The sequence below is a fragment of the Stylophora pistillata genome, chromosome 8 (genome assembly GCF_964205215.1).
Source record: "Stylophora pistillata chromosome 8, jaStyPist1.2, whole genome shotgun sequence".
Taxonomy (NCBI): domain Eukaryota; kingdom Metazoa; phylum Cnidaria; class Anthozoa; order Scleractinia; family Pocilloporidae; genus Stylophora; species Stylophora pistillata.
This window is the reverse complement of record NC_142526.1, coordinates 10,978,041-10,990,102: the sequence shown is the minus strand read 5'-3', so window position 1 is coordinate 10,990,102 and position 12,062 is coordinate 10,978,041. Positions and strand designations below refer to the sequence as shown.

The window sequence follows — 12,062 nt, the reverse complement described above, 5'->3', positions numbered from 1 at the left end:
GACAGCGGTGCAAAGAAATAAAATGATAGAATTTCATCTCTTCTCGGTCGTGAAAGTAATGTCTTATACAATCCAAGCTCGGAATATCCCATCTGGATTGCAGAAATGTCTTTTTAATCTAGATGAGCTCAGATGAAGGACTCTTTTCATAAAAAAAGGAAACTCGAGTGACTTTTACTGCAGGCCACGTGCTAGAGTTTTGATGATTTTTCAGTCAAATGATAGCTCTGTACTATTGTTCGTTGCATGGAACCCCCATCAATTCTCGGCTTCTTAACATTTCTTCTTATCAACACGTGCACTAATGATTCCTCAAAAATTTTTTCTTTGCAAGTTAATTTAGAATTTTAGCAGAGCTGTTAAAATAACAAAAAAATTCTATCTCCTTGTTAAGTTCATTAATATCCCTTCACACAACAGCGCACGTTTGAAAAATGTCTTTGTGATTTCCATTGACAAAAGCATTCACTCTTACAAAGTTGAAAATTAAGCTCCCTCCTTCTTGACGCTTGTGGCATTTGACTGAGAACGATAGTCTGCCAAAAACTGATATAAAGCATGAATAAACTTCAATAAGACTCATTCTACCACCAGTAATATCGTTTTGTCACGATGAAGTCTCAAGAGGATGACTTTTTTCATTGGAAATTCTCGTATGATATTGCTAAAAGACGCAAAACAACATAATTCGCACGTTGTTTTTTAATTAATTGGTTCCACTGTTCATCATGAGCTTTGATGCCTGCTTGAAATTAAGCATCGCCTGCCTTCCTGTCGCTGAAAACTAATTAACAAAAAAATCCTTTCGTTGCATAACAATTGGGAATTTTTAGCCGAACAGTTCAAACCCCCTCATTGTTAAGCCTCAAAAGCACATCTAAGAAGATCTTTTCATTTCCTTGAACATCGATATTTTCTCCTACACACCGTTCACGATATTAAGAGGCGCTCTTGCAGCGTACATAAATTTTCGGCAAAATTAGCAACGACAAAAATTAAACAGAAGACAGAGAAATGGATCTTTCTCTCTCATGAAAAAGGGCGTATTTTACGAGACACAAGCTTAGAAAAGTCTCTCTCAACTTCGAAGATAATCGTTAAGGCTCAATAAAAACTCAGTTACACAGCCTTTCTTGTTAAAAAACAAAACTCATATGAACTGCTACACGACACATAATGCGAAATAGTTCTTTGTTATTTCAAGTAATTGCATTTTTTCCCTGTACAGTATAGTTTTTGCTGTATTTACGTGAAACTGATCATCGCTGTTTGACTGGCTTCTTTGTTCCTTTTTAAGGAGTCCTTGACAAACTGACAATTCCTCAGAAATCTTTTCTTCAAATGTTCGTTTGGAATTTAAGCCAAAAAGTTCAAAGAAATAAACAATAGTGCCCGCTATATGAAGTAATGTACCAGCGGGAAAAGCAAGCCGCAAAGTTGACATTAAGATGCTAAATTTCGCGAAGTTGACGCATAAAATAAAATTGGTATTCATATAGAGTAAACAAGTTAAATTTGGTACTCCAAAGAAACAATATGATGTACGTCCAATGTTTGTATACAAAATGTTTGTCCTTTAAAGAGAGCTCTTTAAATGATTTGCCCGAATAATATTTCTTCAGCTGTCTACAAAGAAACTAAAAACATACTTCGAGCCAGCTATTATTGATGCAATAATTTGCATATATCAACAAAGTTGAAACTCAAGTTGGCCACCGTAACGATTACAAAAGCTGACGTTTCGGGTGTTAGCCCTTCGTCGGAGCGATGCAACCGTGGACAAATAGTGAAGAAATCTTCGTTCTCAATTATGCTAGAGCGGAAGAAGGCGAGCTTCAGTTGATCAAAATTAATGAAAAAGAATTAGTTAAAATTTAAGAAAGTATTAAAAAAATTTACGAAATTGGCAATATCCTAACCACAAAAAAGTTGAAATGGACGTAATAACTGTTAAATAAGCCTCTTTTTAAAATTCTTTCTCAGTCAAAACAATTGCAATGTGGACTAACTTGATTCATAAGTCACGATTCGCCGGAAGTCACGATTGGCCGGAACAACTGAAGAGAAGCGAGCATTGTGAGGCTAGTTAAAGGTTTAAATTAAGGTGAAAACCAACATCAGCCATAAAAATAGCCTTTTCGAAAAAAAAAGAAATAAAGTAAGAACTCACGCCACTTAATTCATGATATAAGAGGAGAGTCATGGAATTATTCGCATTCTGAAAAGGATTGTCATCGTTACGCTTTTACACGTACAATATCTTATCTCAAGGAAACCATACCAAGGCAAAACATCAGTAAATATTCTCAAATGTACTGACAAGAGAAATGTTTCGCATTTAGTGATAAGAACTGATATTTCGATAAATGAAAGCTAGCGCGCAAAGAGCGAACATTATCTCAAAACAAGCTATTGTGAAATGAATTTCTTTGATATATATTTACGAATTCTGAAGCAAAAGTTTATCAGCCTTCCATTACAGATTACAAGCCTTGTTATGCTTCTGTAAAACCACTTACTACCGAAACAGTATCTTCAAAAGCTTTTATCGGCATTGTCACGATGGAGGTAAACGTTTAAACATAATGCTCTTTTAATTGAAGATATTTAAATGTATTAGTGAAAAGGAGGACCGAAATTTTCTATTGAATTGTTGTCTTCCTTCATGGTGGCCCCTAAAACCATACAGGAAATTAAGGAAGGCATTCCTGTCTCACTCATCGAGTGGGGTTGAAATCATACGCAAAAGCCTTTTGTTCTGGAAGAAAGAACGTCCGATCGGACGGAAAAACTGAAAGAACGTCTGATCACTCAAATCATGACGTGGCCCTATCTTAGTTTGAAGTGCTGTCAAATATTTGCAAAAACCATTCAAAATGGATAAAATTAGAAATCCCTCGGTTAAACTGTGCTATTCTATTGGAAAGGGCCGGATAAATTTTTTGAACATGCAACTGAGAGTGATTTCATAATTCCTGAATTTTGCAACCAGTCACTTGAATCCCGCTAAACCGATCAAAATCTCTTTGCGGTAAACATGGATATCACATCTGCATACTTATTCGGAAACTTATTTTTTGCCACAAAATTTTAAAATTCTTATTCTTCTTTTCACCGCAGATTCAACAAAAAAAAATTAATTTCTCGTTGCTATGAACCCCGTAGACTAGACTATCACGAAGCTCTCTCTGTTGCAAATCTTGTCAACCTCCTTCGTGGTAAAGGTTTCCACGTGGAGTTTATATGATGTTTCCATGCATAAAACTATAAAACATTAAACAGAAATTCTTCCCTTACCATGTTGAGTTGCTATGCTGTGTAGCATTCATACTGGTTATGAATCATCGACTCACTGCTATTCGCTTGTTCCTTTGTAGAAAAAAAAATTATTACATTCAGTGGGCGAGAAGTTCCAGAAAAAAAAGCCATTTTTGTTTGTCAGCTTATAACAGCGTCTTATGACGGCCGGGTAAAAACGCTGTAAGTATGCAGCTGAAAAACCGAGCATCTTATTATTTCATTGCTTATTATTGCACGTTAAAATAATCATGTAATGAAAAAGACTCCTTTCCATTTCGCTGAGAGAACTGTCTGTTATTGTTATTTTATCAAACAACAACTGTCAATTGTTTCCTTACAGTAAAGAAACGTCCATTCACATCGACTGTGACGGTTGATGAAAAATAAACACATCGAAGTGCTTTTAAGATTCATAACCGCTTACGAATTCTTTTAATGAATTAATAGCAACGTTTAGGAAATACCCAACAGACCAATCTCGTTAAAAATACTGACATTAAAAATTACATGCAAACTGTTTTGGGAGATGGTTTCATTAATTCTGTCTCGTAGTAGTACAAAGTGAATGTGCAACTGGAGTCATGTAGAGCATTTTGGATTTTAACATTGATTTATTCAATTTTAACGAGTTGTTTAAATATTCCTATCAGTTAAATGCAGAGGATTATCATATATGTCAAAAGCAGTTAGCCATGATGAAAGAATCTATAATTTCTCTCCTCAGATCGTCTTCTTGCATATCACACCATTTGTGTTTTTCCCATAGCTGACGGTTTTACGAAGAGATACTTGGAATTCTTAAACGACTCGGGAGTCAAATGAGTCGCGAATGTATTTGATCGAATAGGAAAAGATAGCATACGAACTTTATATCCCTAGAAAACGTATGTTGTGGTGCCAGAAAAACTGATAGAATATTACAACTGAGATTTTCCTTTTCTTTTTGTTCAATTACGATTCATCGGGGTCGTTTGTAGCTGATGATATTATCGACAGACGGAATATTATCGACAGACCTTTCGATAGCATTTGATTCCCTTCATCCGCCATAATTGTTAGCAAAATTGTGGGCCTATGGTTTCTCGGAAAGTGCTTTAGACATGATGAGATGCTACTTCACAGGAAGAAAAAACAGGGTGCGGATGAGATCAGGAGAATTTAGGGAATGGAGAGAGACAAACAGAGGCTGTCCACAAGGATCAAACCTAGGACCACTGCTTTGAAACATATTCCAGAACGATCTTGTCCAGAATATTCATGCGGGTAGGCTTGCTATGTACGCTAATGACCATCAAGTGTACTCTGCTGGAGAGAAGATTGAGGATGTAGAAACAATCCTGAACGATGAGGGAATCCGTACCTCTGAATGGTATCAACAAAATCTACTCAAGTGTAACCAAGATAAATTTCAAGCTATGAGTCCAGGACCAAGACACAAGAAAAAGAGAATGAACCTAAATATAAAGGACATTAACATAAAATCAAGTTCCGGGATTGATTTTTTGGGAGTGGCAATTGATGATGACTTGAACTTTACTAAGCATATCAATAATGTCTGTACTAAAGGGGCAAGGAAAGTAGGAGTACTTATGAGGTTTAGGAATTTAATGCCTACTGAAGCTAAATCAAGAATTTTTAAAGCTTTTATTTTACCCCAAGTTAAATATTGTCATATAGACCAATTTCATAAATGGCTGCCGTATAAATATTCTTTTGTTTAAATTTAAATTAGCCCTACTGGCCTCGCTTGAGATAATGTATTCTTTTGGATTTTGTACTGAAGAACGAGGCCAGTAGGGCTAATTTAAATTTAAACAAAAGAATATTAATCCGGCAGCCATTTATGAAAGTGGTCTATAGTATAGCACCATTGCCGCTCGTCAGACGAGAGAAAGCTTGAAAGGCTGCAGGAGCGTGCAATGAGGGCTATTTATTGTGACAGGGCTAGCACTTATGAAGCACTTCTAGATAAAGCAAGACTTCCAACGTTATGTAATCGCAGACTCCAGGGCATGGTTATATTTATGTATAAAGTTAAGAATAATTTAGTCCCACCATATACTTCTGAGCTTTTTAGCTGCGGCATAAGTAGGTACAATCTTAGGAATGCAGACGAATTCTCCTTACCGAGATACAACACGGTTATATATGGAAGACATAGCTGAAGGTACGTGGGACCTTATATTTGGTCGTAGCTCCACAAACCAATCAAAATGGCTGACTCTCTAACTGCATTTAAAAAATCGAGTCAGAGTCCTTGACTTATAAAATGTTATATCGAAAAATAATTGTGAAAACTGTGAGTTATGTAAAACTTAATTTTATCAATTTTATATTGTTTGTGTATAGTTTTTCTTCTCATTATTATTATAATTATTAGTTTAGTTTACGTAGTAGGTGTCCCCAATTAGTTTTTACTTGTAAAAACTAGAAAGATTGACACGTCAATAAAGTTATTCATTCATGAAGCTCATCACTCGCGATATTCAACAATCCTGGCTTGAAAATTATGCGAGGTTTAATTCAGTTCCACTGAAAAGACAAAACGGCTTTTTTTCACGTACAGGCGCAAAAAAAAATTCAATAAATTTTTTGGCGCTAACCCTAGTTTTCCTTCTTTAGCATCACAAACGAGGGATTTCCTGGTTGCTATAGAAAATGGATTAGTCATCGAACCTGTACATGCACGACATTGCTTACTCACTTGAATAGCGTGACTGAAAGAGAATACCATCGAATAGGGATTCAAGTGACTTCAAAGGCCAGTCTTTGTTTTGGTAAAGAGTTACGTTTCTGCATTCAGGGATTTAGTGTATTGATTGCGTCTGGTACTGCTTTGTACATAACAGTTTCATTTTTTCATCTCGAAAGAGATTTACTCTAATTCCTTACAAATCGCTGAAAAAAATTTAGGCCCTTTGATGCCAAATAAAATTGACGAGAGCCAAAACATTGTCTCTATAATTAATTTGAGCTGAGTCAAAGGTAAAGAATGTGTCATACAACACTCGTACAGATGTTTTAAACAATGCTACCGCTTTCGCTTTTAATACTAGACTAAGCAATTTCCCTTTCATCGTGCAAAATCATTCCACCTCAAAAAAACACATGGAAAGTTTGTTGCTCTTACAGCTAGCGAAAGTAAAACATTGACGCACGAGGCTTGTCACGGACTACGCTAAAGGTGAAATTCACGGTTCTAGTTGACAACCATTCCAGCAGTGATTGTTGCGGAGTTTCACATAATTAAAAAAGAGAGCAAAAAATCCCTCTCGCATCCCGGATTCTAAACTTTAATTCAGATCAAATGTTAGTAAGAAGGATTGTATGGAGAATATCTTCTTCCTATTTCCGCTTAGCAAATTCAAACGAAGAGGGTTTGAACCGAAGCGGAAATCGAATGATCTTGGAGATTGGCAAATCGTGCCAACCTCGTTCTGAAGAAAATTTTTCCGTTTAGAAACTACCTTACGTCAGGAGCCCATTCCTGTTTGCCTATCTTTATTTTCCTCTCATTATAGCTGGACTGATAAAGATTGGAATCTTGGATGTGTATCAAAATAAAAAAAAAAAAATTAAATAAAACCAGAGTTTCTTTTGCAAGTAACAAACCTGTTTGACTTGATGACCTCCAGGATGATGTAACTTTGCAAAGTTTACAATATTTGAAAATTTTCTAACTCTAATGTTACATATATTGCACTGTGGTCTCAACTTAGGCCCAGTTCAAACGTTGAATTTCACATGTGCCGAGTTTAACTCTAAAATAGTTAACTACGGCATTTGATTCAAACGTCGAATTTAACTCTGTCGAATTTAACTCTGTTCGCTGTCAATATTCCCGGGCGCACTACTTATTTCAGTGCTAGACCGTGTCGAAGACGTCTACAGTTGAGCGTTTGCTTAATTGCTTAACTGATGCTTTTGTTTTGCTGTTTGTTTTTGCTTTGTCATCTTGGCTTTTCGTCATGTTACTCTGACTTGATTCACGTTCCATCATTTCATTGAAACACGACTCGCAATATGCCACAGATTTTCCTACCTTCCACCCAGGAGTACCCTCTTCGTTTCCAAAAACGGAACACCTCATACGAAAGTAATGACGCACGTCAAACAGCTATATATTGTCTTTGCAAAGCAAGAACCTCAAATCCCTTCGTCTCCCACTATTCAACATGATCTCGAGACCGAAATAATGATTATCATTATTTCTTAATTGGCACCAAATTAATGATTATGGTAATTTCACGACATGCGTTCTTGACGCTTTAAAATGAAGAGGAGGCTTCAGTTCCACACTCTTACAGCATCCAAGATGGCGGAAAAAGGTGCTTTCAGTTGTGATGGATTATTTTGCGAAAGTCTTTACTTCATTCGCTACCGTAACTCTTACTTTACTAATTTAGAATCAGTCTTTTCCTCGACCCTTTGTAAGCTGTAGTCTCATTAATGATAAAGTATTATCGTTTTTCTCACGATGTTGTCACTTTTGATGTGAATCGCGACGTTTCGACAGTCTGCATACTGGTTGTCTTCCTCAGTCTTACTCTCGTCTAATTATTCCCAGGGGAAAACCGAAAGAGAAAGCTGCCCTCAATGTCCGAGCTTCTAAGTAAAGGGAAAGAATTGTTGGGTTTGTCAAAGAAGACACAGCGGAAAGCTCGACAGTATGAATTTGCTAGTGACCCCGTTTCAAGACTTCGTAATAATAAGGGAACATATTCTGGTCAATCGAAAAGAAGACGAAAAGATACAAATTCTATCCTTGAAACCTCAGCTCCTCATGAACGTGATGGTAAATCATCTTGTCAGCTTTCATTAATGAACATGCCACATCAACTTTTTTTCCGCTCAAAATAATTTGTTAGCTCTGAGTCGAACGTTTTTCTTCTTTTTCTGAAGACCTTTCAGAGAATGCGAGTGTAAGTTATGAACATGAAAGTGCGGATCAAACCACGCGCGCGTCCAGTACAGTAGGAGGTCTGTAATCATCAATATCTAGGTTGATGTTAATGTGCGCTTCTGTGGCGGAGTTACTTGTGGAGTAATTCAACTAACCTTTTAACCCACTAAGAGTGACTAGCTAGCATCTAATTTCTCCTTACAATATCACGCCCAATTCACACATGAGGGTAATTAGAATAAAGGAAATGGTCACCAACTAGTGGGAAGCTGTAGCTTATGAAATAATGTCTCCTCATCAGTCTCTATGGGAATGTATAGGGGACAGTAAGGAGAACATATATACTGATGTAAGGGTGGGAAGGGATAATGTCAGATTATTTACGTGGTGGCTCATTAGTATAGGTCTAGGATGCAAAATAAATACAGTAGAGTCACTCAGTCCCACATTACTTTAGTTATAAAAGGTCGGAGTTGTTGTGGCAAGGCAAGAGGAATTTAAACCTCCTTAAGTCGGTTAGAGGGTGAAGAAATTTTGTTGCTAAAAACCTGATTAACTAATCATACATTTCCTTGAACATGGATGTCCGGTGCTTTTGGCTTAACCCTTTAACATCTAAGAGTGTTTAGCAACTAATTTCTCATTAAACTATCATCCCTAGAACACACATCTAGGTCACAAGAATAAATGAAATGATCATCAACTCAAGAGGCTCTTTATTGTGCAACAACTCTCCTTGACAGCACCTTAGGAAATGTAAAGAGCATAGTATGGAGAGTTTGCATACTGGTGTTATGGTGTAAAGGGTTAAAGCTTCTTTTAGTTCTAAGTGTAACAATATGATTTTACACTTTCTATTTGTTGTCATAATCATTGTCCTTGTTGATTGTATTTCCTGAGTTGTTACTACAACATGAACATGTTTTTGTCATTTTGGTAAAGGAGAAATGAAAGAAATCCTGTTGGAGGCACAGGAGCTTTTGCAGAGGTTGCCAGAAAGCAACCCACCAAAAAGACAAAATTGGGCAGAAAGGCAGACACTCTTGACTGAAAGCTGGGAAGAGCAACGGTCAACAATATTTAAAGAATTACTGGAAGCCACTTATGCTGTTACTGAAAATATCATGTGCAGCAGATGCTTAGATAAAGCTGCAGTTGTGACATGTGACATGTGTTCCATCATGCGACACTTGTGCCCTGAATGTGACCAGCAAGTTCATGAATGCTGGCCATTTCATGACAGGGATGCCATAGTTAATGGACACTATTTCCCAATACCTGCAACAACGACATGGAGCAGTAGTGGACAGTGCGAAATAGTTGGTAATCATTCAGTTGTTTACAATTTATTTGTATATTCGTAGGATCAAGAAATTCCTTATTGATTTTTCCATTATACAGTGCTTGATACATAGAAATAGAGTGTGATGTATATTGAGATGGGAAAAAAGAGAGATTATACTTCATCCCTACAAGCCTGTTATTTGCTTTTACTTACTCGATCATCAGAGGATTTTGTAACAAAATCCCCTAATGAGTGGGTAAACAGCCTTGTAGGGATGATAGTATAGTCTCTTAGAATTTTCTCTATCTCGATGTATGTATATATGTATGTATATATGTGTGTGTGTATATGTATATATATAAATACATAATGTCTGCAGTTAGATATAGCTCTTTTGGCATACAAATTGAGCACTGTGGGGTGAGTCATTGCCGCTAGCATTGTGCATAGCTCACTAGGCTTTCCTAGTTTGAGCACTCTGGCATGGCTTAGACGATACCACAAATGTGGGATCGTTCGGGGTAACCATATCGGTTCTCCCCCATCCTAGCATTAGCACTGCACTGATGAGGCCCAGAAGGCCGAAACAGTAAAAGCTTCTCGGCCTCTTGGGTAAGGTTAAAAGGCTTATGAAAAGTTTATTTTTCTTGCTTTTGCAGCAATTGGTCAATATGGACAGCCAGGAAAGTGAAAATATCAGCCAGTTTACTACCGATAACACGACAGCGAATCCAGGAGACGCCGTAGACGCAAGCGCGGTAGAAGGTTCACAGTCCTGGGACGCAGACGTGGAAATCGAAATCCCTGAGGTACTGAAAAATCTGGAAAATAAGGGTGTGAAATTTAAGGCCGTGCCTTTTTTGAATGCTCCTAGTCAAAGTAAAATCACGAAGGATCGCTCCATTTATTTTAGCGTTGATACAATCGTCACATCGCAAATAATTCTCGAGGCTTTTGACGCGGCAGAAATCGATATTGACGCTATCACCGGAATCCAGAGAAAGGCGTCCAATAGATCTTGGATCGTGACTTTCAAGAGCCGTGCAGCTAAAGAAGCCGCTCTTGAAACACCTTTTGTCGTGATTGCCGGTCTCAAAGTGTTCTTGGGCGACTGCGAAAATCGTTTGGTCCTCGTCAAGGTCCATGAAGCCCCCGCTGAACTACCCGAAACTGCCGTGATTGGCCGACTCAGCCACTACGGTCGTGTCCTTTCATTTCGGCGCGACAAAATTGCACAACATATCGAGAATGGAGTAAGAACGGCTCGAATGGCGCTACATCGAACTATCCCTGCCAACATCAACATAGCTGGTGAACCTATTAAAATATGGTACCCAAATCAGCCAAAAGCTTGCCGGAATTGTGGAGCTACTGACCACATGGCCAAAGACTGCTCTGCAGTCCGTTGTTTTAATTGTGAATGCCCTGGGCATCGAGCTCAAGAATGTAAAGACTCGCCAAGATGTTCCGTTTGTTTAGCGGACAACCATTCCATGCCTCAATGCCCCTTCCTACTCTTCAGCGCGAACGTCGATAATGAGCCAACGCCACCTAAAACTGAAGAGGAAAAGACACAAGAGCGAGCCCAGCGCGTCAAGGAAAGAGAAGAAAGGCAGAAAAAACTACAACAACAGAGAGAACAACAGCGACAACAAGAAGAACAACAGCGACAACAAGAAGAACAACAGAAATTACTAGAAAAGCAGAAACAACAAGAACAACAGAAACAACAAGATCAAGAGAAACAACGAGAACAACAACGCGACGAAGGTAGAAGAGAACGACCAAGAGAACGAAGAGACCAGCGAGGGAGGGACGATCGAGAAGAACGAAGAGATGACCGGAGAGACGACAGAAGAGAGAGAGATAGAAACGATCGAGATTATTATCGCGGCCGCGATGACCGCGATAGATCTTCCCGCCGTGACTACTCTGGCTCAGAAACTGATGATGATGGATGGCAGAGAGCTAAACCTAGGAGAAGGCGGTACAGATATTAATTTTTTATTTATATTCAATGAGTAAGCTTAAAATAATTTCTCTAAATGTGCGAGGACTCGGGTCCTCCAGTAAAAGTCGAAAAATTATTCAAGAATTAAAGTATTCAAACTGTGACATAATTCTTTTACAAGAAACACATGTCTCATGCAAAAAACAAGCGGAGAAATTCGAAATACTCTGGCGCGGCAAATGTCTGTGGTCCTTCGGGACTGGCAGGTCTGCCTGTGTTGCCATCTTCTTTTTTCTAAACTTCCCAGGAAAAATTATCCGTTTTTTGACCGATTCCGACGGAAGAATATTGAGCTTACTCATTGACTACTATAATTCTAAACTAAATTTAGTAAACATTTACTCTCCCAATGCTATTTCGGATCGTAAAAGTTTTTTCTTTTGTCTGCACAATTACTTTCTCCCCCAAGGGGATCTAGTGATCGGGGGAGACTTTAATTGTGTAGACAATGTCCTGGATAAATTAAATTGTTCCGCCATCCCATTGTCTGATCAAAAACTTCTCCGATCCCTTTGTGCTGACTTCTCACTTACAGACATTTGGCGCGAAAACAACCCGCGCAA

General features: G+C 38.1%; 2 protein-coding genes across 2 annotated transcripts; both read left to right on the top strand.

Annotated features, from left to right (window-relative positions):
• Positions 1–7,667: 7,667 nt before the first annotated feature.
• LOC148724953 (uncharacterized) lies at positions 7,668–9,567 on the top strand. The gene is made up of 2 exons (XM_088731414.1): positions 7,668–8,095; positions 9,146–9,567. Exons 1-2 carry the CDS (start codon positions 7,897–7,899, stop codon positions 9,565–9,567), a joined length of 621 nt encoding a protein of 206 aa, XP_088587540.1. The 5' UTR covers positions 7,668–7,896.
• A 535-nt stretch (positions 9,568–10,102) lies between these two features.
• On the top strand, positions 10,103–11,581 carry LOC148724952 (uncharacterized). Its single transcript, XM_088730739.1, has one exon. The coding sequence runs from the start codon at positions 10,118–10,120 to the stop codon at positions 11,486–11,488; it is 1,371 nt and encodes a 456-aa protein (XP_088586865.1). The 5' UTR covers positions 10,103–10,117; the 3' UTR covers positions 11,489–11,581.
• Positions 11,582–12,062: the final 481 nt, after the last annotated feature.